We start from the raw sequence: 27,986 nt of genomic DNA, 5'->3' as shown, positions 1-27,986 counted from the left end.
TAGTGAATGTCCTAAGATGACTTGAATGACCAAAATGGGGACAATCCTTTATTTCTCATGACTGGCACCTGCATGAAAGTCTCTGCCTGTCTGGAGTCCAGTGTGAAGCTACTCTGCTCAAGGCTCTCTGCATCTAAAGGGATGAAGAATTATCTATGGTGATCTTTTCCAGTTGTGTAAGCTATAGCACAGTGTTGTGAATGATGCCCTAGAGAGTGGATGAGTCTCTTAATGACAAGGAACTAGCACCATTCCAGCTGGAGCTTTCTTGTGTCTGATGTAGTTCAGAACCATTTATTATGGTTTGTCTCTGTGAGAGGGGGAGGCTGTTTCCTGTAGTTGGGGGCCTGAATACACTGCAGAGATTTCCTGGGATTTCCTGAACACCACTGTCAAAGTGATAACAAGAGATGAGGGGCAGACTGAGCTACTCAACAACATATTTGTCTGCAGCTTGTCTGGCAATCTCTCTCCCCATACTTCTGAAGTGGAGCAATTCAAGGCAGGTTCAAGGGAACAAGGTCGTCCTGCTGAAGAGCAGGTTCAAGACCATGTCAGGAGCCTGAACTGAAGAAGTCAATGAGACCTGATGAGATGCATCTCACAGTCCTATGTGAGGGATAGGACTTCCTAAGGGAAATGGCTGATGAAGTTGCAAAGTTGGATTCCATGATGGTTGAAAAGTCATGGCAGTAAGGTGAAGATCTGGAGCATTGCATCCAGCTCTGGAGTCCTCAGCGCAGGAAAGACATGGCACTGTTGGAGTGGGTCCAGAGGAGAGACACAGAGATGACCAGAGAGATGGAGAACATAACTTCTGAGGTACAGCCGAGTTGGAATTGTTCATCCTGCAGAAGAGAAGGCTTTGGGAAGACCTTACTGTGGCCTTCCAAAATTTAGAGGGGGCTACTGTAAAGATGGAGACAGATTTTTTTTCTAGGACTACTTGTTTTAGCACAAAGATAATGGCTTAAAACTAAAAAAATGGAAGCTGAGCCTAGAAACAAAGCAACAGTTTTTATACTGAGTTCAGTGTAACCCTTTCACAGGTTTCCCAGAGAGGTGTTAGATGCCTCATCCTTGGAAACATTGTAGGTCAGGCTGGATGGGGCTTTGAGCAACGTGATTGAGTTGAAGATGTCCATGCTTATTGCAGGAGCATTGGACTAGATGGCCTTTAACAGTCCCTTCTAACCTAAACCATTCTATGATCCAACAATTCTATGATGCTGTGATGCTATAGTGATGCTGTGATTGCATTATGTCATTAATTCTATGATCCTATTCTCTCTACAATCCATTAGATGATTCTGTGAAACCCTGTGGTGAGCAGGAGCTGTTGGAGACACTCCCGTGCCTGCAGGTCGTGATGGTGACCAGAAGAACATTGTACATCAACGACTGAGATATTCACAATGGAGTTAAACTGGGAAGACACAGGCCTGTGCTGTCCTGTGTTAAACAAATCTCTGATTGAGAGGATGAACTCAGACTGTAACTCACTGTAACCAAGGAGCTGACCTAGTTGAAGATGTGTGTGTTTATTGCAGAGGAATTGGGTTAGATGGCCTGTAAAGGTCCATCCCAACCTAAACCATTCTATGATCCTACAACCCTAAGTAGCTGAGATACTATAATGATGCTGTGATTGCATTCTATGAGTCGTTGTTTGATTCTGTGAAACCCCGCGGTGGGCAGGATTTGTTGGAGACACTCCCGTGCCTGCAGGTGCATGTGGTGAAGCTGCAATCAGTGTTGATGCAGCTGCCGCAGGCGCGGGGCTGCAGCAGGTGCTGGTGGCCGAGCAGCGTTGGGAGCCGTTGGGAGCGCAGTTGCTGTTCCCAGGCCGGAGCGCTGCAGTCGCTGCCTGCGACTGCGAGTGTCGCTGTTGGCTCACGCTGGGCAGAGGCGGGCGGCGGCCGCCAGAGGAAGCGCGATCCGGCGGCGAGCGGCGGGCGGAGGCAGCGGCTGAGCCGGGCGGCAGCGGGACGAGCGGCAGCGGCAGCAGGGACACGGGGACGGCTGCGGAGCACGGAGGGGCGAGCGGGCAGCTGCTGCCGCGCTCCGCGATGGCGGAGAGAGGAGGGCGCTGGGGCCGGCGGGAGCGAGCCCTGCTGTGGTGCGTGCTGCTGGCGGCGTGGGAGGTGGCTCGGGGACAGCTGCACTACTCGGTTCCCGAGGAGATGCCGAAGGGCTCATTCGTGGGCGACGTGGCCAAGGACCTGGGGCTGGAGATGCTGGTGCTCCGCGACCGTGTCCTCAGCCTCTTAGACACAGGTAGGCCGCAGTATTTCGCCCTGCATGGGAAGACGGGACATCTGGTGACGGCGGAGAGAATAGACAGAGAGCAGCTGTGCGAGAGTGTGCAGCGATGTGTGCTGCGCTGTGGGGTGATCCTAGAAGGCGAAATAAAGATTTACGGCGTAGAAGTGGAAATCACAGACATTAACGACAACGCGCCCAGCTTCCGAGAGGCAGAAAAAGAACTGAGGATTAGCGAGACGACAAAACCGGGATCGCGATTTCCTATTGCGACGGCCCATGACCTGGATTCTGGACGGAATTCTCTGCAGAGGTACGAGTTGAGCGGAGATGAGCACTTCTCTCTGGAAGTGCAGTCGGGTCCCGGGAGCGATCAGCGTCCCGAGCTCGTGCTGGCAAAGGCACTAGACCGGGAGAAAGCGGCGTTCCACGAGCTGGTGCTGAGGGCGATGGACGGCGGGGAGCCGGTGCGAACGGGCGCTGTGCGGATCCGCGTGACCGTGCTGGACGCGAACGACAACGCGCCCGTGTTCAGCCAGGCGGAGTACACGGTGCGTGTGCCAGAGGACGTGTCCGTGGGTTCCACCCTCATCATTGTCACCAGCACCGACGCTGACGAGGGGCTGAATGGGGACGTGAAGTATTCGTTTCAAACAATTTCAGTGAAAGCCTCGCAGATTTTCCATCTAAATTCTGACTCGGGAGCCATCACGCTCTTGCGGAGCCTGGACTTCGAGGAAGGAGACTCTTACGAACTCGAAGTGCAGGCACATGATGGTGGGGGACTTTTCGACACAACGAAAGTCGTGGTAACTGTGACAGACGTCAACGACAATGCGCCCGAGATTTCTGTGCGGTCCGTGCTGATTGAGATCTCTGAGGACGCGCCGCCTGGGACAGTGGTGGCCCTGCTGCACGTACAGGACCGAGACTCGGGGGCGAACGGAGAGTTACGGTGCAGCATCGTCGAGAGCCTGCCCTTCCGACTGGTGCCGTCGTTTGATAATTACTACAGCTTGGTGACTTCTAAGGAGCTGGATCGGGAAGAGGTGCCAGAGTACAACGTGACGGTGCGGGCGGCGGACGGCGGGTCGCCGGCACTGCGGAGCAGCGCGGTGCTGGCGCTGCGGGTGCTGGACGTGAACGACAACGCGCCGGTGTTCGAGCAGGCGCGGTACAGCGGCCGCGTGTCCGAGAACAACGCGGCGGGCGCGCTGGTGCTGACGGTGCGGGCGGCGGACGCGGACTGGGGGCAGAACGCGCGCGTGCGGTACCGGCTGCGGGAGGGGCGCGTGCGGGGCTCGCCGCTGTCGTCGTACGTGTCGGTGCAGGCGGAGACGGGCGCGCTGTACGCGCTGCGGTCGTTCGACTACGAGGAGGTGCGCGAGCTGGAGCTGTGGGTGGTGGCGGAGGACGGCGGCGCGCCGGCGCTGAGCAGCAACGCGTCGGTGCGGCTGTCGATCGTGGACGAGAACGACAACGCGCCGCAGGTGCTGTACCCGCCGGCGGCGGGGGCGGGCGCGGGCGCGGGCTGGGCGGGCGTGGAGCTGGCGCCGCGCTCGGCCGAGCCCGGCGCGCTGGTGGCCAAGGTGGTGGCGGTGGACGCGGACGCGGGGCAGAACGCGTGGCTGTCGTACGAGCTGGCCAAGGCGACGGAGCCGGGGCTGTTCCGCGTGGGGCTGCACAGCGGCGAGGTGCGCACGGCGCGCTTCCCGCTGGCCCGCGACGCGGCGCGGCAGAGCCTGGTGGTGCTGGTGAAGGACCACGGGCGGCCGGCGCTGTCGGCCACGGCCACGCTGACGGTGGTGCTGGCCGAGAGCGTGGCCGAGCTGCTGGCGGAGCTGGGCAGCGCGGCGGCTTCGGCGCCGGCCGAGCCGGCCGCCAGCCTGACGCGCTGGCTGGTGCTGGCCGTGGCGGCCGTGTCCTGCCTCTTCGTCGCCTTCCTGCTGCTGCTGCTGGCGCTGCGCCTGCGGCGCTGGCACCGCTCGCGGCTGCTGGCGGCGGACGGCGGCGCCTTGCGCGGCGTCCCGGCCTCGCACTTCGTGGGCATCGACGGCGTCCGCGCCTTCCTGCACTCCTGCTCGCACGAGGTGTCGCTCACGGCCGACTCGCGCAAGAGCCAGCTCCGCTTCTCGGCCGGCAGCTGCTGCGACACGCTCCCGGCGCGCCCGGCACCAGGAGAAGCTTCAGTGGATCTCGTCCCTACTAGAGATGGCGGTGCTGAGGACGGTGAACAAGTTTCCTCACAGGTACGATAATTTTTTTAAATTTTCTGATGTGCTCGGGGGAAGAGAAAGATCTTGGTCTCGGAGAGATAATTTTATGCTAGGAAATAGCTATTTGGAGAGTGCCTGGGTGTGTGAGGATGCGTGAAAACGTGTGTCTGGATTAGGATGGGCAACTGTAGCCGGAGAGAAGGCGATTAAGCGCGCAGTGCCGGCGGGGGCCGCAGGGTGGTGCTCCCGGCCAAGGCGAGCGCCGAGCGCTTCCCCGAGCCGTCCGTTGCTGGGCCGCGGCCGCCGCGCTTCGAGCCGCCCGCCGCACTTGGCGAGAGGGAGGACGCTCGCCCGCCGCCCCAGACCCAAACCGCGCGGGAGCCGCCACACGGAGCCTACTGGCCACGGAGCCTACTGGCCGCAGCGCCATGGCCATCCTTGCAAGGCAAGTGCTCTGTCTGTCGGCTTTCCTCTGCCTGGCATACGCTCGCTCCGAGCCCTTGCGCTACTCCGTAGCCGAGGAGGGGGAGCGCGGCTCCGCGGTGGCCAACGTGGCGGCGGACGCGGGGCTGGCCCCGGCGCAGCTGTCGGCTCGCCGCGCCCGCCTGTCCGCGGAGGACGGCCGGCAGCACTTTCGCTTGGACCTCGGCAGCGGCCGCCTCGTAGTGGCAGAGAGGCTGGACCGGGAGGAGCTGTGCGGGCAGGCTGCAAGCTGCACGCTCCCCTTGGAGCTCCTGCTGGCAAACCCCTTCCAGATCTTTCGGGTCGAGGTGGCCGTGGAGGACATCAATGACCATTCTCCTGTTTTCCCGGAGGAACAAGTCACTATTAAGATCCCGGAAACGAGCAACCCGGGCTCACATTTCCCCTTGGTTGGAGCTCAAGACCTGGATATTGGCAGCAACAGCATCCAGACTTACAGCATTGCTCCTGAGAACGAGCATTTTAGTGTCTCCTTTGGAAGTCGGAGTAAGGGCAAGAAGTATGTGGAACTGGTCTTAGAAAAGCCACTAGACAGAGAGGAGGAGGCAGAGGTGAGTTTCAATCTCATTGCTGTGGATGGGGGCTCTCCCCCCAGGAGTGGGACCACCCAAATCCACATTGTTGTTCTGGATGTAAATGACAACGCTCCCATCTTCACAGAGGAAGTGTACATCGGTGAGGCTTTGGAAAATGCACCAGTGGGCTCTGTAATTCTCAATGTGGTGGCATCTGATCAGGATGTAGGAGCTAACGGGGCTATCTCCTATCAGTTCAGCCATGTGCTGGGCCAGAGCCACTCTGCATTTGCAATTGACCCCATGAGTGGTGCAATCAAATTAATAAAGCCTCTGGACTTTGAGGTGGCACAGAAGCATGAGCTCAGTGTGCAGGCTACGGATGGTGGGGGCCTCTCAGCAATCTGCAAGGTGTTGGTAGAGGTGGTGGATGTGAATGACAATGCCCCAGAGCTGGTGGTCAATTCCTTCAGCAGCCCCCTCCCTGAGAACACATTACCTGGAACAGTGGTCGCCCTCTTCACTGTCAGGGACCGGGATGCTGGTGCCAATGGGAAGGTGTCCCTTGCCCTTGAGGACCAGTTGTCATTCTCCCTGAGGTTGGCTTATAAGAATTACTATGAGCTGGTGACCGTGAGCAGCCTGGACCGGGAGGACACAGCTCGTTACATCCTCAGTGTCACAGCAGCAGACGCGGGGTCACCTCCTCTGACAACCACCCAGACCTTCACAGTGGACATCTCTGATGTCAACGACAATGTGCCTGTCTTCAACCAGACGTCGTACACCATGTACGTGCGTGAGAACAACGTCCCCACAGTGCTGGTTGGAGCTGTCAGCGCCTTTGATGCCGACGTGGGGCCCAATGCCAAGGTGAGCTATTTCCTGGCCCCAGCCCAGCCCACAGAGCGGCCGCCCTGCTCCTGCATCTCCGTGAACTCTGAGAACGGGCACGTGTTTGTGCTGCGGCCCCTGGACTACGAGCAGGTGAAGCAGATCGAGGTTGTGGTGAGCGCCTCGGATGCAGGATCGCCTCCCCTGAGCACCAACGTCACTGTCCACGTCTACGTGGTGGATGAAAACGACAATGTGCCAGTGGTGCTGTTCCCATCCCAGGACAGCAGCTCCCTGTCCAGCGAGCTGGTGCCCATGTCGGCTGAGGCGGGGTACCTGGTGACCAAAGTGGTGGCTGTTGACGCGGACTCAGGGCAGAACTCGTGGCTTTCCTACCACCTGCTGAGGGCCACGGACCCCGGCCTGTTTGTGGTGGGTGCCCAGAGCGGGGAGGTGAGGCTGAAGAGGCCAGTGGCAGAGAGAGACACCACGAAGCAGAAGCTCGTCGTCCTGGTGCGAGACAACGGGCGTCCGCCGCAGTCGGCCACCGCAGCCCTGAGCATGTTGCTGGTCAGCGACTTCTCAGACGTGCGCCTTCCACACAGCAGCCCGGCCATGGAGGATGAGGGCAGTTCCCTGACCACCTATTTAATCATTTCACTGGTCTGCGTGTCCCTTCTCTTCCTCGTGTCCGTAGCAGCCTTTGTGGTTTGCAAGGTGTACCAGAGAAGGGACCAGAAGGCTGGGCATGTGCTGTACGGCGCTGGCACCTTGCAGAGGGTCCCAGGGGATGCAGCAGCTGCAGGGACCCTGCCCCACGCCTACTGCTACGAGATCAACCTGACCACGGGCTCAGGCAACAGCGAGTTCAAGTTCCTGAAGCCCATCCTCCCCACTCTGCCACCACAGCACTATCCCATGGTTGGGGGCATTGATGATGACAAAGGTTTCCCCTGTGGCTCCATCACTGCAGAGGACTCGGCACCAGACAAGCCAGGGTCGCTCTCTGCAGAGCAGTTCGACAGTCTTCCCTTTAACTGACATGGAGTCAGCACAGCCTGAGGCTTGGTGCCTCACAATGGAAAGGAACCCAGGTACAACATATGGCAATGGTTCCTCCAGAATAGATCTGCAATGGGCATCACGTTTCCTGCAAATTCCATGAAAGCTTGTCTCCACCACAAAAAATACAAGCAAAAGAAACTAAAGTTTCTTCCAGTCTGCCAATAATAGGTTTGATCTCCAGTACAGCCACAATGATTTGAGACTTGAGATATTTCCAGTGTCCTCAGGGAAGATCTTTTCTCCCTGTCTGGTATGACTGATGATCTTCTTGTGTGTTGTAATGCAGTGGCAATGTTGGGCAGATAAATCACATCCTCGCTCCCTTGGATGCAGCCCTTGTCCCACTGTGGGACAGCAATGCAGTTGTGAGTGCTGTGCTGCAATGTGGTGCAATCCTGGGCTCTTCTCTGGGTTCTGGATGTCTCAGTGTGAGATGTATAGGCTTTGAGTTTTCTGACTTGTGGTCACCATGTCTGTGTGCATACCGACTGTTGTGTGGAAGAAAAAGGGTGCCTGGTGAAGCCTGGATTTGCTCACATTCAGCCATTGCAAAAGGCACAGTTTCAGCACATTATACAAGAAGGGAATTTTGACCCTTTGAGTCTCATCTTCTCTAAGCTTTAGGAGTAAAATATTCAACGGGATCTTCCTTTTATGGGTGACTGGGGTTAGAGTGGGCTCTTCTTGGGATTGCCTTGTAAATACAGCAGCACTAACAGAGTTGGGGTAGGCTACAACTGTACAGTGTTGTGAAAACCAGTTCATTGTCTTTGTGTGGGCTGTTAGGAAACTCCACATGAGATTTGAAAGCATGTGTTTGGTAGAGTCAAGATAAATTTGGAAAAGGACCAAAAAGGCTTTTGGTCTCATGATGGTTGTTCTCAAATTCATAGTTTTTGATGGGAGTGGAAAGCCAGCTCAATATACTTTTTCTAGATTTGTGTTAGAGCATTTGCATTCTCTTTTCTGCTCTTCTTTTTCTCCTTCTCCTCTGTGAACTGCATTTGAGCACTATCTTGTTTCTTCCTCTTAGAAAGCACTGTCAGTCCATGAACATTAGGGTATTGTTTGAAGGAAGGCAGTGTCGCATGGAACATTTGCAAACCCTCACGCTGTGTTGTGCTGCAGGTATAAAGCATTTTAGTGTTGTAAACTGAGACACTTTTGTGTGTAAAAGTGAAATAAAGAGAACAGCAGAATGCCATGTATGGAGAGAGTCATTGTGGATGTGTTCTTTCTGGGAAAATTCTGCCAAACCTTTATGAAAATTTCTGTCAGGCCTCTGGGGGTCTTCTGAGCACTGAGCTTCTGGCTGCAGGTGGCCCCAGTTAGATGCAGCTGAAGGCAAACTTGCCCCTACCAATAAATGAGCCCTGGGTATGCAAAGGAGTGAGTTGGGAGGAGTGACTTTTGCAACTCTCCTGACAGCTCCAGCTGCAGACTGTTTGAGGCATTCAGACAGTATGTATTTTAATCCTAAATGTTTTGAGGGTTGAATGGCACAAAGATGGCATTAGATGTTGCTTTGGAGAAGTGATTATGGCAACCCCAGGAGGTGGCCAGTTGGTAGGAGAAAATTGGGACCAGGGAGAGGATTCACTCAAAATGTAGTGGACTACAGCCATCTGTTCTGCAAAGGCCTTGAAAAAAGGTAAGTCCTGAGCACAAGCTGCTGTAGTGATGGTGACCAAAGGACTCTGTACATCAAGGACTGAGGGGTCTGCCATGGAGTTAAACTGGGAAGTCACAGGTTAGTGCTCTGCTGTGTAAACCTCTGGTTGGCAAGACCAACCCAGACAACTCACTGTAACCAAGGTGACAAAGTCTCCTTTGAGCAAGAAGTGTGCATGTTAGCTTTTTTTTCTGTGACACTAGACAGGATTAACAAGATTACCTTCTTGTAGTGAATGTCCTAAGATGACTTGAATGACCAAAATGGGGACAATCCTTTATTTCTCATGACTGGCACCTGCATGAAAGTCTCTGCCTGTCTGGAGTCCAGTGTGAAGCTACTCTGCTCAAGGCTCTCTGCATCTAAAGGGATGAAGAATTATCTATGGTGATCTTTTCCAGTTGTGTAAGCTATAGCACAGTGTTGTGAATGATGCCCTAGAGAGTGGATGAGTCTCTTAATGACAAGGAACTAGCACCATTCCAGCTGGAGCTTTCTTGTGTCTGATGTAGTTCAGAACCATTTATTATGGTTTGTCTCTGTGAGAGGGGGAGGCTGTTTCCTGTAGTTGGGGGCCTGAATACACTGCAGAGATTTCCTGGGATTTCCTGAACAACACTGTCAAAGTGATAACAAGAGATGAGGGGCAGACTGAGCTACTCAACAACATATTTGTCTGCAGCTTGTCTGGCAATCTCTCTCCCCATACTTCTGAAGTGGAGCAATTCAAGGCAGGTTCAAGGGAACAAGGTCGTCCTGCTGAAGAGCAGGTTCAAGACCATGTCAGGAGCCTGAACTGAAGAAGTCAATGAGACCTGATGAGATGCATCTCACAGTCCTATGTGAGGGATAGGACTTCCTAAGGGAAATGGCTGATGAAGTTGCAAAGTTGGATTCCATGATGGTTGAAAAGTCATGGCAGTAAGGTGAAGATCTGGAGCATTGCATCCAGCTCTGGAGTCCTCAGCGCAGGAAAGATATGGCACTGTTGGAGTGGGTCCAGAGGAGAGACACAGAGATGACCAGAGAGATGGAGAACATCACTTCTGAGGTACGGCTGAGTTGGAATTGTTCATCCTGCAGAAGAGAAGGCTTTGGGAAGACCTTACTGTGGCCTTCCAAAATTTAGAGGGGGCTACTGTAAAGATGGAGACAAATTTTTTCTAGGACTACTTGTTTTAGCACAAAGATAATGGTTTAAATCTAAAAAAGGGGAAGCTGAGCCTAGAAACAAGAGCAAAAATTTTTTAATGCTGAGTTCAGTGAAACCCTTGCACAGGTTTCCCAGGGAGGTGTTAGATGCCCCATCCTTGGAAACTTGGTAGGTCAGTCTGGATGGGGCTTTGAGCAACGTGATTGAGTTGAAGATGTCCATGCTTATTGCAGGAGCATTGGACTAGATGGCTTTTAAGTCCCTTCTAACCTAAACCATTCTATGATTCAACAATTCTATGATGCTGTGATGCTATAGTGATGCTGTGATTGCATTATGTCATTAATTCTGTGATCCTGTTCTCTCTACAATACATTTGATGATTCTGTGAAACCCTGTGGTGAGCAGGAGCTGTTGGAGACACTCCCGTGCCTGCAGGTCGTGATGGTGACCAGAAGAACATTGTACATCAAAGACTGAGATATTCACAATGGAGTTAAACTGGGAAGACACAGGCCTGTGCTGTCCTGTGCTAAATAAATCTCTGATTGAGAGGATGAACTCAGACTGTAACTCACTGTAACCAAGGAGCTGATCTAGTTGAAGATGTGTGTGTTTATTGCAGAGGAATTGGGTTAGATGGCCTGTAAAGGACCATCCCAACCTAAACCATTCTATGATCCTACAACCCTAAGTAGCTGAGATACTATAATGATGCTGTGATTGCATTCTATGAGTCGTTGTTTGATTCTGTGAAACCCCGCGGTGGGCAGGATTTGTTGGAGACACTCCCGTGCCTGCAGGTGCATGTGGTGAAGCTGCAATCAGTGTTGATGCAGCTGCCGCAGGCGCGGGGCTGCAGCAGGTGCTGGTGGCCGAGCAGCGTTGGGAGCCGTTGGGAGCGCAGTTGCTGTTCCCAGGCCGGAGCGCTGCAGTCGCTGCCTGCGGCTGCGAGTGTCGCTGTTGGCTCACGCTGGGCAGAGGCGGGCGGTGGCCGCCAGAGGAAGCGCGATCCGGCGGCGAGCGGCTGGCGGAGGCAGCGGCTGAACCGGGCGGCAGCGGGACGAGCGGCAGCGGCAGCAGGGACACGGGGACTGCTGCGGAGCACGGAGGGGCGAGCGGGCAGCTACTGCCGAGCTCAGCGATGGCGGAGAGAGGAGGGTGCTGGTGCCGGCGGGAGCGAGCCCTGCTGTGGTGCGTGCTGCTGGCGGCGTGGGAGGTGGCTCGGGGACAGCTGCACTACTCGGTTCCCGAGGAGATGCCGAAGGGCTCATTCGTGGGCGACGTGGCCAAGGACCTGGGGCTGGAGATGCTGGTGCTCCGCGACCGCGTCCTCAGCCTCTTAGACACAGGTAGGCCGCAGTATTTCGCCCTGCATGGGAAGACGGGACATCTGGTGACGGCGGAGAGAATAGACAGAGAGCAGCTGTGCGAGAGTGTGCAGCGATGTGTGCTGCGCTGTGGGGTGATCCTAGAAGGCGAAATAAAGATTTACGGCGTAGAAGTGGAAATCACAGACATTAACGACAACGCGCCCAGCTTCCGAGAGGCAGAAAAAGAACTGAGGATTAGCGAGACGACAAAACCGGGATCGCGATTTCCTATTGCGACGGCCCATGACCTGGATTCTGGACGGAATTCTCTGCAGAGGTACGAGTTGAGCGGAGATGAGCACTTCTCTCTGGAAGTGCAGTCGGGTCCCGGGAGCGATCAGCGTCCCGAGCTCGTGCTGGCAAAGGCACTAGACCGGGAGAAAGCGGCGTTCCACGAGCTGGTGCTGAGGGCGATGGACGGCGGGGAGCCGGTGCGAACGGGCGCTGTGCGGATCCGCGTGACCGTGCTGGACGCGAACGACAACGCGCCCGTGTTCAGCCAGGCGGAGTACACGGTGCGTGTGCCAGAGGACGTGTCCGTGGGTTCCACCCTCATCATTGTCACCAGCACCGACGCTGACGAGGGGCTGAATGGGGACGTGAAGTATTCGTTTCAAACAATTTCAGTGAAAGCCTCGCAGATTTTCCATCTAAATTCTGACTCGGGAGCCATCACGCTCTTGCGGAGCCTGGACTTCGAGGAAGGAGACTCTTACGAACTCGAAGTGCAGGCACATGATGGTGGGGGACTTTTCGACACAACGAAAGTCGTGGTAACTGTGACAGACGTCAACGACAATGCGCCCGAGATTTCTGTGCAGTCGGCGATGAGTGAGATCTCTGAGGACGCGCCGCCTGGGACAGTGGTGGCCCTGCTGCACGTGCAGGACAGGGACTCGGGAGCGAATGGTGAGTTGCGGTGCAGTGTCTCTGAAAGCCTGCCCTTCCGTTTGGATCAGTCCTTTGATAATTACTATAGCTTGGTGACTTCTGAGAAGCTGGACCGGGAGACGATGCCGGAATACAACGTGACGGTGCAGGCGGCGGACGGCGGGTCGCCGGCACTGCGGAGCAGCGCGGTGCTGGCTCTGCGGGTGCTGGACGTGAACGACAACGCGCCGGTGTTCGAGCAGGCGCGGTACAGCGGCCGCGTGTCCGAGAACAACGCGGCGGGCGCGCTGGTGCTGACGGTGCGGGCGGCGGACGCGGACTGGGGGCAGAACGCGCGCGTGCGGTACCGGCTGCGGGAGGGGCGCGTGCGGGGCTCGCCGCTGTCGTCGTACGTGTCGGTGCAGGCGGAGACGGGCGCGCTGTACGCGCTGCGGTCGTACGACTACGAGGAGCTGCGCGAGCTGGAGCTGTGGGTGGTGGCGGAGGACGGCGGCGCGCCGGCGCTGAGCAGCAACGCGTCGGTGCGGCTGTCGATCGTGGACGAGAACGACAACGCGCCGCAGGTGCTGTACCCGCCGGCGGCGGGGGCGGGCGCGGGCGCGGGCTGGGCGGGCGTGGAGCTGGCGCCGCGCTCGGCCGAGCCCGGCGCGCTGGTGGCCAAGGTGGTGGCGGTGGACGCGGACGCGGGGCAGAACGCGTGGCTGTCGTACGAGCTGGCCAAGGCGACGGAGCCGGGGCTGTTCCGCGTGGGGCTGCACAGCGGCGAGGTGCGCACGGCGCGCTTCCCGCTGGCCCGCGACGCGGCGCGGCAGAGCCTGGTGGTGCTGGTGAAGGACCACGGGCGGCCGGCGCTGTCGGCCACGGCCACGCTGACGGTGGTGCTGGCCGAGAGCGTGGCCGAGCTGCTGGCGGAGCTGGGCAGCGCGGCGGCTTCGGCGCCGGCCGAGCCGGCCGCCAGCCTGACGCGCTGGCTGGTGCTGGCCGTGGCGGCCGTGTCCTGCCTCTTCGTCGCCTTCCTGCTGCTGCTGCTGGCGCTGCGCCTGCGGCGCTGGCACCGCTCGCGGCTGCTGGCGGCGGACGGCGGCGCCTTGCGCGGCGTCCCGGCCTCGCACTTCGTGGGCATCGACGGCGTCCGCGCCTTCCTGCACTCCTACTCGCACGAGGTGTCGCTCACGGCCGACTCGCGCAAGAGCCAGCTCCGCTTCTCGGCCGGCAGCTGCTGCGACACGCTCCCGGCGCGCCCGGCACCAGGAGAAGCTTCAGGGGATCTCGTCCCTACCAGAGATGGCGGAGCTGAGGACGATGAACAAGTTTTCTCTCAGGTACGATAATTTCTTTTAATTTTCTGATGTGCTCGGGGGAAGAGAATGTCGTTGCACTCGGAGATATAATTTTATGCTAGGAAATGGCGGTTTGGTGTTTTAGGATGCGTGAAAACGGGTGTCTGGATCTGATTGGCAATTGTCGCTGGAGAGGCGGCTTTGAAGCTCGCAGTGCCGGCGGAGGCCGCAGGGTGGTGCTCCCGGCCAAGGCAAGCGCCGAGCGCTTCTCCGAGCCATCCGCTGCCGGACCACCCTGCGTCCTCGGCGAGAGGGAGGACGCTCGCCCGCCGCCCCAGACCCAGACCGCGCGGGAGCCGCCACACGGAGCGTACTGGCTTCCCTGCCATGGCCATCCTTGCAAGGCAAGTGCTCTGTCTGTCGGCTTTCCTCTGCCTGGCATATGCTCGCTCCGAGCCCTTGCGCTACTCCGTAGCCGAGGAGGGGGAGCGCGGCTCCGCGGTGGCCAACGTGGCGGCGGACGCGGGGCTGGCCCCGGCGCAGCTGTCGGCTCGCCGCGCCCGCCTGGCCGCGGAGGACGGCCGGCAGCACTTTCGCTTGGACCTCGGCAGCGGCCGCCTCGTAGTGGCCGAGAGGCTGGACCGGGAGGAGTTGTGCGGGCAGGCTGCAAGCTGCACGCTCCCCTTGGAGCTCCTGCTGGCAAACCCCTTCCAGATCTTTCGGGTCGAGGTGGCCGTGGAGGACATCAATGACCATTCTCCTGTTTTCCAGGAGGAGCAAGTCGCTATTAAGATACCAGAAACGAGCGACCAGGGCTCACGTTTCCCCCTGGACGTAGCTCGAGATCTAGATATTGGCAGCAACAGCATCCAGACTTACAGCATTGCTCCCGAGAATGAGCACTTTAGCGTCTCCTTTGGGAGTCGGAGTAAGGGCAAGAAGTATGTGGAACTGGTCTTAGAAAAGCCACTAGACAGAGAGCAGAAGGCAGAGGTGAGTTTCAATCTCATTGCCGTGGACGGGGGCTTTCCCCCCAGGAGTGGGACCACCCAAATCCACATTGTTGTTCTGGATGTAAATGACAACGCTCCCATCTTCACAGAGGAAGTGTACGTCGGTGAGGCTTTGGAAAATGCACCAGTGGGCTCTGTAATTCTCAATGTGGTGGCATCTGATCAGGATGCAGGAGCTAACGGGGCTATCTCCTATCAGTTCAGTCAGAGCCACTCTGCATTTGCAATTGACCCCATGAGTGGTGAAATCAAACTGGCAAAGCCTCTGGACTTTGAGGTGGCACAGAAGCATGAGCTCAGTGTACGGGCCATGGATGGTGGGGGCCTCTCAGCAATCTGCAAGGTGTTGGTGGATGTGGTGGATGTGAATGACAATGCCCCAGAGCTGGTGGTCAGTTCCTTCAGCAGCCCCCTCCCTGAGAACACATTACCTGGAACAGTGGTCGCTCTCTTCACTGTCAGGGACCGGGATGCTGGTGCCAATGGGAAGGTGTCCCTTGCCCTTGAGGACCAGTTGTCATTCTCCCTGAGGTTGGCTTATAAGAATTACTATGAGCTGGTGACTGTGAGCAGCCTGGACCGGGAGGACACAGCTCATTACATCCTCAGTGTCACAGCAGCAGACGCGGGGTCACCTCCTCTGACAACCACCCAGACCTTCACTGTGGACATCTCTGACGTCAACGACAATGCGCCTGTCTTCAACCAGACGTCATACACCATGTATGTGCGTGAGAACAACGTCCCCACAGTGCTGGTTGGAGCCGTCAGTGCCTTTGATGCCGACGTGGGGCCCAATGCCAAGGTGAGCTATTTCCTGGCCCCAGCCCAGCCCACAGAGCGGCCGCCCTGCTCCTGCATCTCCGTGAACTCTGAGAACGGGCACGTGTTTGTGCTGCGGCCCCTGGACTACGAGCAGGTGAAGCAGATCGAGGTTGTGGTGAGCGCCTCAGATGCAGGATCGCCTCCCCTGAGCACCAATGTCACTGTCCACGTCTACGTGGTGGATGAAAACGACAATGTGCCAGTGGTGCTGTTCCCATCCCAGGACAGCAGCTCCCTGTCCAGCGAGCTGGTGCCCATGTCGGCTGAGGCGGGGTACCTGGTGACCAAAGTGGTGGCTGTTGACACGGACTCAGGGCAGAACTCGTGGCTTTCCTACCACCTGCTGAGGGCCACGGACCCCGGCCTGTTTGTGGTGGGTGCCCAGAGCGGGGAGGTGAGGCTGAAGAGGCCCATGGCAGAGAGAGACACCACGAAGCAGAAGCTCGTCGTCCTGGTGCGAGACAATGGGCGTCCGCCGCAGTCGGCCACTGCAGCCCTGAACGTGTTCCTGCTCAGCGACTTCTCAGACGTGCGCCTTCCACACAGCAGCCCGGCCATGGAGGATGAGGGCAGTTCCCTGACCACCTATTTAATCATTTCACTGGTTTGCGTGTCCCTTCTCTTCCTTGTGTCCGTATCAGCCTTTGTGGTTTGCAAGGTGTACCAGAGAAGGGACCAGAAGGCTGGGCATGTGCTGTACGGCGCTGGCACCTTGCAGAGTGTCCCAGGGGATGCGGCGGCTGCAGGGACCCTGCCCCACGCCTACTGCTACGAGATCAACCTGACCACGGGCTCAGGCAACAGTGAGTTCAAGTTCCTGAAGCCCATCCTCCCCACTCTGCCACCGCAGCACTATCCCATGGGTGGGGGCATCGACGATGAGCAAGATTTGCCCTCTGGCTCCATCACCATAAGGGACCTGGCATCAGACAAGCCAGGGTCATTCTCTGCAGAGCAGTTCAACAGTCTTCCCTTTAACTGACATGGAGTCAACATAGTGTGAGGCTTGGTGACTCATAACGGGAAGGAATCCAGATACGACATTTGGCAATGATTTCTCCAGAGGTGATCTGCATTTGACATTACTGATTTCCTGCAAATTCCATGAAAGCTTGTCTCCTCCAAAAACACAAGCAAAAGAAACTAAAGTTTTCTCCAGTCAACACATAATAGGGTTTGTGTCTGTTACAGTTTTGAGACTTGGGATATTTCCAGTGTCTTCATGGAAATTTTTATCTCCGTGTTTCGTAAGACTGAGGATCTTCTTGTGTGTTGTAACTCAATGGGAATTTTGGGCAGACAAATCACATCCTCGCTGCCTTGGATGCAGCCCTTGTCCCAGGGTGGGACAGCAATGCAGTTGTGAATGCTGTGCCACAATGTGGTGCAATCCTGGGCTCTTTCTTCCCTGGGTTCTGGATGTCTCAGTGTGAGATGTGTGGGCTGTGAATATTTTCACTTGTGGTCGCCATGTCTGTGTAGGTACCCACTTGGGTTTGCATGGGCTTGCTCAAAGGCTGCCTGGTGATGATGAGAGTTGCAGCTTCTCTAAAGGAGTGCATGAAAATTTACCACAGGATTTTCCTGACCCCATTCATATCTCCTTGGGATTGCCTTGTAAATACAGCAGCACTAAAGGTGTTGGGATAGACTGTAACTGTACTGTGTTCTGAAAATTGTTGACTGTCTTTTCAGTGTGTTGTAGAAAACTCTAAATGTGGCTCCAAAGTGGGGTTTTTTTGTAGAGTTAAGATGAATTTGGAAAAGGGTCAAGAAGGCTTTTGGTCTCATCATTGTTCTCAAATTCAGATTTTTTTGATGGGAGTGGAAAGCTGTCTCAATACGCCTTTTATAGTCTTGTGTTAGAGCATTTGCATTCTCCTTTCTGCTTTTCTGTTTCTTCTTCTCTGTGAATTGCATTTGAGCATTATCTTGCTTCTTCCTCTTAGAAAGCACTGTCAGTCCATGAACATTAGGGTATTGTTTGAAGGAAGGCAGTGTCGCATGGAATATTTGCAAACCCTCACGCTGTGTTGTGCTGCAGGTATAAAGCATTTTAGTGTTGTAAACTGGGACACTTTTGTGTGTAAAAGTGAAATAAAGAGAACCACAGAATGCCATGTGTGGAGACAGTCCTTGTAGAGGTGGTTTGTTTGGTTTTTTTCAAGCAAGCTCTGCTAACCTCTTCCAAAGGCCAGAAGTTTTATTCTAATAGTCCCTTGGCAGAGGTAAGATTGAGCAGGTACAGCACGGCAGTTTGGAGATGAGCCCTATAGTGCATTCAGAAGAATAATGGGAGCAGGGAATTGCTGTCAGGCCTCTGGGGGCCTTCTGAGCACTGAGCTTCCAGCAACAGCTGACCCCATTTCAATGCAGGTGAGGAAAACTTGCCCCAACCAATAAGGGGACCTGGGTGTGCAAAGGCCCCTGCAAAGGAGTGAGCTGGGAGGAGTGACCTTTGCAACTCTCCTGACAGCTCCAGCTGCAGACTCTTTTTGTGGGGCATTCAGACAGTATGTATTTTAATCCTAAATGTTTTGAGGGTTGAATGGCACAAAGATGGCATTAGAAGTTGCTTTGGAGGAGTGTTTGGGGCAGCCCCAAGTGTTGAGCATTTGCTAGGTTACAACAGCCATCTGTTCTGCAAAGGCTCTGAAAAAAGGTAAGTCCTGAGAACAAGGTGTTGTAGTGATGGTGACCAGAAGACTCTGTACATCAAGGACTGAGGGTTCCACAATGGAATTAAACTGGGAAGGCACAGGGCTTGCTGTGGTGCATAAATCTGTGGGCAGGAGAATTAACTCAGCTAGCCAAGGAAACTGCCACTGTCTCTCACCTGCTGTTGGTGAGAAAGTCTCCTTTGAGCACAAAGTCCACATGAGAACTCACTTTCCTGTGACACTAAAAATGAGGAATAGGATTGCTGTTTTGTAGGAGTCCTAAAATAGTTTGAATGACTAAAATAAGCTCACTTTTTTTTTCTGTGACTGGGATTTGCATGGCATACTCTGTGTGGCTTGAGTACTTTGTGAAGCTGCTCTGCTCAAGGTTCTCTGCATCTAAAGGGACATAAGGTTATGGTAATCTCTTTCAATAGTGAGAGCTATAGCAAAGAAAGTTGTGAATGACGTCCTAGAGTGTTGATGTGTCTTTCTGAGATGACAAGAGACTAGCAGCTCTGGTCTACAACAGATGCTACTCGGACCATTCCAGCTGGAGGTTTCTTATGCTTAATGATGTCCATAACTGTTTATTATGTTTTCTCCTCTGTGAGAGAGGGAGGCTGTTTCCTCTACTGGAGGGCCAGAACACAACTGTCAAAGTGGTAACAACAGATGAGAGGCAAGCTGAGCTACTCAACAACATTTTTGTCTCCAGCATCTCTGGGAACTCTCTTCCCACACTTCTTCAAGTGAATGGATCTCAAGGCAGGGACAAGGGAACAAGGTCCTCCTGCTGTAAGAGAAGAGCAGGTTCAAGACCACCTCAAGAATATGAACACACATAAGTTGATGGGACTTGGAGAGATGCAACCCAGAATGCTGTGGGAAATCGTTGATGGAGTTGCCAAGCTGCTCTCTATGATATTTGAAAAGTCATGGCAGGTAGGTTAAGTACCTGGTGACTAGAAAGAAGAAAGATTGCACCTCTTTTTTTACTAGATAGAAAAGAGGTCCCTGGGAACTACCAACCTGTAAGCCTCACCTGTGTGCTGATGGAACAGATCCCCCTAGAAGCTATGCCAAGGCATGTGAAGGACAGGGAGGTGATGTGATGTCTACATCAGTGGACAAGGGAATATCATCTACCTGGACTTCTGTAAGACCTTTGCTCATATCTCCCCCACACCCCCCCCCAACATCCTTCTCTGTAAATTGGAGACAGATGGATCTGATGCCTGGTATGGATTTGTTGATGGAAAAGGAATTGGCTGGATGGTCAGATTCAGAGAGCTGTGGCCAACAGATGGGAGACCGGTTCTGAGTGGTGTCCCTGAGGATTCCTCAGGGGAACCAGTACTGTTTAAAATCTTCATCAACCACATAGGCAATGGGATTAAGTGCACCATCAATAAGTTTGCAGGTGGTACCAAGCTGAGTGATGCAGCTGACATGCCTGAGGGATGGGATGGAGAAAAGCCCTGCAATGAACTAACAGTGCTTCAACCTTTGTCTTGTCTTATTATTTCTCTCACGGTGGTGAGGAGATGGCAGCAAGGACTCGCCAGCGCCTCATTCTAGAGACCAGTGAGATCACTGTGAGTCAGAAACAGATTCTGCCCACAGCCTCCGAGAAAGAGGGGAGGCTTTCTTCTGCAGAAGACTTGCGAATGTAGGGATGTTCCTAGATGCACCGTTTCAGCAGAGATTATGTTTCACGCTCCTGACAACATCTGTATTTTCCATTCCAAGTATCAGCGCGATTTAAGGACGTGCATAGCAGGATCTTTGGGCTCTTCCTCTCGGACGCTGCGGTTCTCGGGCACGGACTCCGGGTGTCACTGTTGGCCAAGGCGGAGGAGAGGCTCTATTGTCGGCTCCTCCCCGGCTCCGGCGCCCACTCACTGCAGCTCCGCGGGGAGCAGATCTGGGAAAAGCAGGAACCGCCTGATTCAGCCCGTCCTCCGTCCGGCAACAAGGATTTAATCTATTTATTTTTTCCAGATACTGATTCAGTTACTCGGAAAGCTTAATTCAAGACCGTCTGCAGAATACGCTTCAGCAAAGAAGATAATGGAGGTCCATCCGGCAGATCAGAGCCGGGCAGCCGCCGGGCGGATCGCGCTGTTGGCTGTGCTGCTGCCTCTGTGCTGCCGGGCGGCGCCGGAGCGGATCCGCTACTCCATCCCCGAGGAGCTGGGCAGAGGCTCGCTGGTAGGGCCACTGACGCGGGACCTGGGGCTGAGCCCGGCCGAGCTGCCGGCACGCAAGCTGCGGCTGGTAGCTAGTGATAAGCAATACTTCAGTCTCGGGGAAGATAATATAAATCTGCGGGTAAACGAGAGGATAGACAGAGAGAGCATCTGCGGGGCCGCGTCGCCTTGTGTCCTCAGTCTGGAAGCAGTCGTGGAAAACCCTTTCAATATGTTTCATGTGAGCGTTACGATCCAGGATGTCAATGACAATGCACCGCAGTTTGATAGGGAATTTATGGCCATAGAAATGATCGAGTCCACGCCTCCTGGAGCCAGGTTCCCACTGAGCAGTGGCAGAGACCCCGATATTGGGGCGAACTCATTACAAAACTACCAACTTACTCCAAATCCGCTCTTCTCCCTCGTTGTGAGGGAGAGTCCTGATGGGACAAAGCAGCCGGAATTAGTGCTGGAGAAAAGCTTAGATCGAGAAAAACAGAGAAATCACCATTTGATCCTGACAGCGGTGGATGGAGGGGATCCAGCCCGCTCTGGGACCGCGCAGATTAACATTAACGTGACCGATGCAAATGACAACCCGCCAGTATTCACCAAAGACATCTACAAGGTTCGCCTCCTGGAAAACCTGCCAGAAGGCTCCTTGGCTTTTCAGGTGAGAGCTACTGACAGCGACGAAGGGACAAATGCAGAAATTACCTACACTTTCAGTGCCATAGCAAACAAAGCTCGCCAGCTGTTTTCTCTGGACGCTAGGACAGGAGATGTGAGGGTGACAGGTCCCTTAGATTATGAAGAAGGGAAATATTACGAAGCAACTGTTGAAGGTAAAGACGGAGGTGGGCTGAGAGCTCATGCCAAAGTGCACATAGACGTTGTAGATGTGAACGACAATGCGCCAACTCTTTCCCTCCTGCCCATCTTGAACCCAATACCCGAAGACTCGGTCGTGAGCACAGTTGTAGCTGTGGTTAATGTTCGTGACAGAGATTCGGACGATAATGGAGGGGTGAGCTGCAGCATCAATGGCGATTTGCCTTTCAGACTAGAACCGTCATCAGAGAACACCTATAAATTAACAATAGCCCGTACCTTGGACCGAGAAGAGGTCCCTGCATACAATATTACGATCACTGCCCGGGACCGGGGCAGCCCGTCGCTGTCGAGCAGCGCGACGCTGGTGCTGGAGGTGTCGGACGTGAACGACAACGCGCCAGTATTCGAGGAGGCCGCATACAGCGCCTACGTGTCGGAGAACAACGCGGTGGGCGCGCCGGTGGTGCGCGTGGTGGCGCGGGACGCGGACGCGGGCGCCAACGGGCGCGTGAGCTACGCGCTGGCGGGCGGCAGCGCGGGCGCGGCGGCGTACGTGTCGGTGGAGGCGCGGAGCGGCGAGCTGTACGCGCAGCGCTCCTTCGACTACGAGCAGTGCCGCGAGTTCGCGGTGACGGTGCGGGCGCAGGACGGCGGGGCGCCGGCGCGGAGCTCCACGGCCACGGTGCGCGTGTTCGTGCTGGACCGCAACGACAACGCGCCGCGGGTGCTGTGGCCGGCGCCGGCAGCCGGAGCGGGGGCTGGGGCTGCGGCGTCGTCGTCGTCGTCGGGTCCGTTCGAGGTGGTGCCGCGGTCGGCCGAGGCCGGGTACCTGGTGGCCAAGGTGGTGGCGGTGGACGCGGACGCGGGGCGCAACGCGTGGCTGTCGTACGAGCTGGTGTCGGGGCCGGCGGAGCCGGCGCTGTTCCGCGTGGGGCTGCACAGCGGCGAGGTGCGCACGGCGCGGGCCGTGTCGGAGAAGGACGCGGCCAAGCAGCGGCTGGTGGCCGTGGTGAAGGACCACGGGCAGCCGGCGCTGTCGGCCACGGCCACGCTGCACGTGGTGCTGGCCGAGAGCTTGCAGGAGGCGTTGCCGGAGCTGAGCGAGCGGCCGGCGGGCGGCGAGGCGGCGGCGGAGCTGCAGTTCTCGCTGGTGCTGGCGCTGGCGCTGCTCTCCGCCCTCTTCCTGCTGAGCGTGGCGCTGGCCGTGCTGGCGCGGCTGCGCCGGGCCGGGCCGCCCGCCGTCCTGCGCTGCCTGGGCGCGCAGCGCTTCTCCGTGGCCGGCGCCGCCTTCCCGGCCGACTTCTGCGAGGGCACCTTGCCCTACTCCTACAACCTGTGCGTGGCTCCGGCCCGCGCCGTGGCCGAGGCCGCTTGGCCGCCGCCGCCGCTGCCCAGCGTGCCGGCGGAGGAGCTTCTGGGCGGGGAGCCGTGCGGGAAGCGGAGCCCGAGCGGCAGCGCCTTAGCGGGAGAGCCGCACGAAGACCCTGACGTACCGCAGGTCAGTAAGCTCACCCACTCTGTGACTTTGAGCCTTCCTTAAGCACGTGCTTCTGATGGTATGCCCTCGTGTCTTTCTTTATCTACTGTGGTGCCTAGTGTCGATCTCTATTTCCCTTAAAGGGCTGAATTAATTCTATTCCTATTCGCATTTCTTTTTGGGAGAAGTGGAGTTCTTCCTGTTCAATTTGTGCTGTGTAAAATGGTAGATATACTCTGAAACACTATCGTGTTCATCAGAGGATGAAATATGTAGTGAGACGTACCCCTTTCACTCAGAACAGGCTGCTCAGGTTCAGCTGAAGGGTTTTGACTGGTATTTTCTATTGATTTTGGAACCAACAAGGGTAAATATATAATTAAGGATTGATTGCTATAAATCATTCCTTATTTGACACCAGGCAATGCTGACCGGCAAATTCTGCGTCGACTGCTACCACATGTCAATGGTAAGGTTCTTTACCATTCAATTTGTGCTAGTGAAAATGGTGGAGGTGCACTGAAGCTCTGGGAAGCCATGAGCTGTCTTGGAAGGGAAAAAAATAGTGTAGAAACCCTGTGCTGAGTAAATGCGTGTTTATTAGTAACGGTGAAAGAGCACCTTTACTGTGTTAAATCCTTTTTTCTGAATCTACTTTCTCTTTCTCCTGGATTTCCTCGGACGAGAATTCTGATCTGTGTCTATGATTCCTTCGTGATCGTGTTGGGGTCCATAAATGGAGAAAATAGCTGGTTCCTCCAGTGTGGGCCCTTCCTCAGTGGAAGAGAACAGCTCATTCTGATTGATGGTCTCAAGAAAACAGTATAGATGCTTGGTGATTTTCCCTACCTGAAATGTGCGTGCTTTCTTCATGGGAGGAGAAGTTAAGGGTCGTTTCACCGAGAAGGAAGACGAGAGTGTCCTCTCATCACAACTAGGTGAGATTGATATATCTGCTTCTTCTGTTGCCTGCTGCAAAACCTCAGATTGTGGTTTAGGATTATTGTGTAAAACTGGTGATATTCTGCACGAGGAAAGAAGCGAAAAATATTCTCCCTCAATTATCAACTGTTTGTTCGCATGGGGTAGGAGCACCACGCCCACGGGAACCTTGTTGGGGAACACCCCGATCATTAGAAAAGAGATGGGCTAGAGCATAGCGGCGATCTCCTCTCGGTGCATGCAATGCCGGGAAGAGGCTGCGGGCGCCGCTGTTGACCGAGGAGGAGCGAGAGGAAGGCCGGAGCGCTGCCGGCAGCCCCGCCCGCTGCGGCCCGGCTCGCTCGCTCGCTGCCGGTGTGTGTGGGCGGCCGGGTGGTCTGCGAGCGGCCCCGCGGTGCGGAGCCGAGCTGCAGCGAGGCGGAGGGGCCGGCGGCAGCGGCCGGCAGCGGCGACACAGAGGCGGAACCCGAGAGGGAGTCCGATCGGCAACGGGTCGGTGTCGGCGGAGCCGCGGCAGCGATGTGTTGGGTGGGGAGGCGCTGGGGCCGGCGGGAGCGAGCCCTGCTGTGGTGCGTGCTGCTGGCGGCGTGGGAGGCGGCGCGGGGGCAGCTGCGCTACTCGGTTCCCGAGGAGATGCCGAAAGGCTCGTTCGTGGGCGACGTGGCCAAGGACTTGGGGCTGGAGCTGCCGGCGCTCCGCGACCGCGGCATCCAAGTTGTATCCGAAGGCACGACGCAGTATTTCTCCCTGCACTGGAAGACAGGACATTTGTTGACGGCGGAGAGAATAGACAGAGAGCAGCTGTGCGAGAATGTGCAGCGATGTGTGCTGCGCTGTGAGGTGATAGTGGAGGGAGAAATGAAAGTTTACAGCATCGAAGTGGAAATCACGGACATTAATGACAATGCGCCCAGCTTCAAAGACATTGAGGTGAAGGAAAAAATAAGCGAGACAGCCGCCCCAGGGTCGCGGTTTCCCCTCACCGAAGCTCACGACCCCGACTCTGGACGGAATTCCTTGCGGAGCTACGAGCTGAGCGGTGACGAGCACTTCTCGCTGGCCGTGCAGGCGGGGCCCGCCGGGGATCAGCGTCCCGAACTGGTGCTGGCGAAGGCGCTGGACCGCGAGGAAGCGGCGTTCCACGAGCTGGTGCTGAGGGCGATGGACGGCGGGGAGCCGTCGCGAACGGGCACGGCGCGGATCCACGTAACGGTGCTGGACGCGAACGACAACGCGCCCGTGTTCAGCCAGGCGGAGTACACAGTGCGTGTGGCGGAGGACGTGCCCGTGGGCTCGACTCTCGTCACCATCACGGCCACTGACGCCGACGATGGGCTGAACGGGGAAGTCAAGTATTCCATAAAGAAAATCACAGAGAAAGCTTCGAAGATTTTTAATCTGGACTCTGATTCGGGAGCGATCACGCTCTTGCAGAGCCTGGACTTCGAGGAAAGGAAGTCGTACGAACTCGAGGTGCAGGCGCGGGACGGTGGCGGACTTTCTCATACGGCGAAAGTGGTGATCACTGTTACAGACGTCAACGACAACGTTCCCAAGATTTTGGTGCGGTAGGCCCTGAGCGAGATCTCTGAAGACGCTCCGCCAGGGACGGTGCTGGCCTTGCTGAACGTGCAGGACGCGGACTCGGGGGCTAACGGAGAGGTGCGGTGCAGCATCGCCGAGAGCCTGCCCTTCCGACTGGAGAAGTCCCTTGAGGACTATTACCGTGTGGTGACGGTGCGGGAGCTGGACCGGGAGGAGGTGCCGGAGTACAACGTGACGGTGCGAGCGGCGGACGGCGGGTCGCCGGCGCTGCGGAGCAGCGCGGTGCTGGCGCTGCGGGTGCTGGACGAGAACGACAACGCGCCGGTGTTCGAGCAGGCGCGGTACAGCGGCCGCGTGTCCGAGAACAACGCGGCGGGCGCGCTGGTGCTGACGGTGCGGGCGGCGGACGCGGACTGGGGGCAGAACGCGCGCGTGCGGTACCGGCTGCGGGAGGGGCGCGTGCGGGGCTCGCCGCTGTCGTCGTACGTGTCGGTGCAGGCGGAGACGGGCGCGCTGTACGCGCTGCGGTCGTTCGACTACGAGGAGGTGCGCGAGCTGGAGCTGTGGGTGGTGGCGGAGGACGGCGGCGCGCCGGCGCTGAGCAGCAACGCGTCGGTGCGGCTGTCGATCGTGGACGAGAACGACAACGCGCCGCAGGTGCTGTACCCGCCGGCGGCGGGGGCGGGCGCGGGCGCGGGCTGGGCGGGCGTGGAGCTGGCGCCGCGCTCGGCCGAGCCCGGCGCGCTGGTGGCCAAGGTGGTGGCGGTGGACGCGGACGCGGGGCAGAACGCGTGGCTGTCGTACGAGCTGGCCAAGGCGACGGAGCCGGGGCTGTTCCGCGTGGGGCTGCACAGCGGCGAGGTGCGCACGGCGCGCTTCCCGCTGGCCCGCGACGCGGCGCGGCAGAGCCTGGTGGTGCTGGTGAAGGACCACGGGCGGCCGGCGCTGTCGGCCACGGCCACGCTGACGGTGGTGCTGGCCGAGAGCGTGGCCGAGCTGCTGGCGGAGCTGGGCAGCGCGGCGGCTTCGGCGCCGGCCGAGCCGGCCGCCAGCCTGACGCGCTGGCTGGTGCTGGCCGTGGCGGCCGTGTCCTGCCTCTTCGTCGCCTTCCTGCTGCTGCTGCTGACGCTGCGCCTGCGGCGCTGGCACCGCTCGCGGCTGCTGGCTGCGGACGGCGGCGCTTTTCGCGGCGTCCCGGCCTCGCACTTCGTGGGCATCGACGGCGTCCGCGCCTTCCTGCACTCCTACTCGCACGAGGTGTCGCTCACGGCCGACTCGCGCAAGAGCCAGCTCCGCTTCTCGGCCGGCAGCTGCTGCGACACGCTCCCGGCGCGCCCGGCGCCCGACGAGCCCGCGCCGCTGCTCGGGGAGGACCCTGCTGCCCCTGCCTCGGTGAGTTCGTCCTGACAGTCTTTATTCGCCACCCTGCATTTGGTTACTTCTCTGCCTTTTCTTGCTCATCTTCTCTGTTTGGTGAGCCAGGGTTGTTGGGAGGGTAAGGTTTTCTGAATCAACGTGCTGTGTGCTGGTGGATCTTGGTGCTGTGAGATACGACGTGGGATTGCGTCTAAACGTGACAGTTAGTGTGGGAGGCAGGATACTTTGAAGTTTGGTTTTTTTTTTTACAGCAGGGATTTTTGCTTCTATCACGTTTTATTTATCCTGTTGTCTTCAGCTGTGTGGGAGCAGACAAGTTGCAGTAGGATATGTGATAAGTCAAATGTTATCCGTGGTAAGGAGAACTTATCTGTGCATTTTATCTATGAATGGTGTAAGTCTACAAATGGTGAAGGTCAATGGCAAGTACGTGACCTGTGGAGAATCTGAGAAATCTTGAGGGTGCTGTGTGTGATGAGGGCCTGTGGAGACATGGCATGTCTTCTGTCTGGGGTATATGGCTGAATCAGAGTGTGTCTATTTTTTTTTAGCACTTGCTCTGACTCCAACTGGACACGTTGGAAGTTCATCAGTTAATTTTCTTGTTTATGATGATTCCTATGAATGATGCTTATTTAGCATAGATATTAACTTTGCATTAATGTAGTACTGTAACCTATCATCCAAGTTGCCCATGAGTTGAAGAGCATGATGTTCCCTTTGAGGTGCTGCTTTGATGACCAGGACTTGAACTGGACTGTGTGTGAACAGGTACTGGTTAAGATATGTGTTTTGAGAGAGTTCAGCACAGAGGACAAAGATGATGAAGGAAGTGGAGCATTTCCCTTTTGATGAAAGGCTGAGGGAGCTGGGACTCTAGCTTTGAGAAGAGGAGACTGAGGGTTGATATCAGTAATGTGGCTATCAGGAGGATGGAAACAGGCTCTTCTCAGTGATGGCCAATGAGACAAGGGGCAATTGGTACCAGCTGGACCATAACTTCAAAAGAAACACAAGGAAAACCTCTTCCCTGTTGAGGTGAGGGAGCACTGGAAGGGGCTGTGGGATCTCCTTCTCTGGAGACATCCCAACCCACCTGGACAAGTTCCTGTGTGACCTGCTCTAGGTGGCCCTGCTCTGGCAGGAGTGTTGGACTAAGTGATCTTTTGATAATCTAGATGATCTTTTCAACCTTTAAGGTTCTGTGATTCACTGCTGGACAACAGAAAATGATCCTGAAAGTGTCTTAGTTTTGCATATCCTACTGCTCAGATTCCAGCCGTCCAAGTTGTTGGCTGATCGCTGATGCTCTCTGATCGCGGTGTAGTTAATTTAAAGAGTATTTGATGGTGAATTCCTACCACTTGGCTTAAT

The 27,986-nt window shown here is 56.3% G+C and overlaps 6 protein-coding genes across 6 annotated transcripts; all 6 read left to right on the top strand.

Annotated features, from left to right (window-relative positions):
- Positions 1–1,564: 1,564 nt before the first annotated feature.
- On the top strand, positions 1,565–4,725 carry LOC104563360 (protocadherin gamma-A5-like). Its single transcript, XM_062002780.1, has 2 exons — positions 1,565–1,571; positions 1,729–4,725. Exons 1-2 carry the CDS (start codon positions 1,565–1,567, stop codon positions 4,518–4,520), a joined length of 2,799 nt encoding a protein of 932 aa, XP_061858764.1. The 3' UTR covers positions 4,521–4,725.
- A 103-nt stretch (positions 4,726–4,828) lies between these two features.
- On the top strand, positions 4,829–8,527 carry LOC133626073 (protocadherin beta-15-like). Its single transcript, XM_062002695.1, has one exon. It carries the CDS (start codon positions 4,907–4,909, stop codon positions 7,349–7,351), a length of 2,445 nt encoding a protein of 814 aa, XP_061858679.1. The 5' UTR covers positions 4,829–4,906; the 3' UTR covers positions 7,352–8,527.
- A 2,312-nt stretch (positions 8,528–10,839) lies between these two features.
- LOC133626111 (protocadherin gamma-A2-like) lies at positions 10,840–13,795 on the top strand. The gene is made up of 2 exons (XM_062002779.1): positions 10,840–10,846; positions 11,004–13,795. The coding sequence occupies exons 1-2, from the start codon at positions 10,840–10,842 to the stop codon at positions 13,793–13,795; spliced, it is 2,799 nt and encodes a 932-aa protein (XP_061858763.1).
- A 274-nt stretch (positions 13,796–14,069) lies between these two features.
- On the top strand, positions 14,070–17,680 carry LOC133626037 (protocadherin beta-15-like). Its single transcript, XM_062002158.1, has one exon. The coding sequence runs from the start codon at positions 14,132–14,134 to the stop codon at positions 16,562–16,564; it is 2,433 nt and encodes an 810-aa protein (XP_061858142.1). The 5' UTR covers positions 14,070–14,131; the 3' UTR covers positions 16,565–17,680.
- Positions 17,681–20,315: 2,635 nt separating this feature from the next.
- LOC133626110 (protocadherin gamma-B5-like) lies at positions 20,316–22,811 on the top strand. Its single transcript, XM_062002778.1, has one exon. The coding sequence runs from the start codon at positions 20,316–20,318 to the stop codon at positions 22,809–22,811; it is 2,496 nt and encodes an 831-aa protein (XP_061858762.1).
- A 1,351-nt stretch (positions 22,812–24,162) lies between these two features.
- LOC133626109 (protocadherin gamma-A5-like) lies at positions 24,163–26,642 on the top strand. Its single transcript, XM_062002776.1, is given in 1 exon segment — positions 24,163–26,642. A coding segment is annotated over 1 exon segment (2,433 nt). The 5' UTR covers positions 24,163–24,209.
- The last annotated feature ends 1,344 nt before the right edge of the window (positions 26,643–27,986 follow it).

Source organism: Colius striatus, chromosome 9 (assembly GCF_028858725.1).
Source record: "Colius striatus isolate bColStr4 chromosome 9, bColStr4.1.hap1, whole genome shotgun sequence".
NCBI classification, from domain to species: domain Eukaryota; kingdom Metazoa; phylum Chordata; class Aves; order Coliiformes; family Coliidae; genus Colius; species Colius striatus.
The sequence above is the reverse complement of the archived record's forward strand: the minus strand, read 5'-3'. Positions and strand labels throughout refer to the sequence as shown.

What these genes read in the sequence shown, in the direction of transcription:
- LOC133626073 (XM_062002695.1), top strand. Translation starts at nt 4,907, where the DNA reads ATGGCCATCCTTGCAAGGCAAGTGCTCTGTCTGTCGGCTTTCCTCTGC.
- LOC133626037 (XM_062002158.1), top strand. Translation starts at nt 14,132, where the DNA reads ATGGCCATCCTTGCAAGGCAAGTGCTCTGTCTGTCGGCTTTCCTCTGC.
- LOC133626110 (XM_062002778.1), top strand. Translation starts at nt 20,316, where the DNA reads ATGGAGGTCCATCCGGCAGATCAGAGCCGGGCAGCCGCCGGGCGGATC.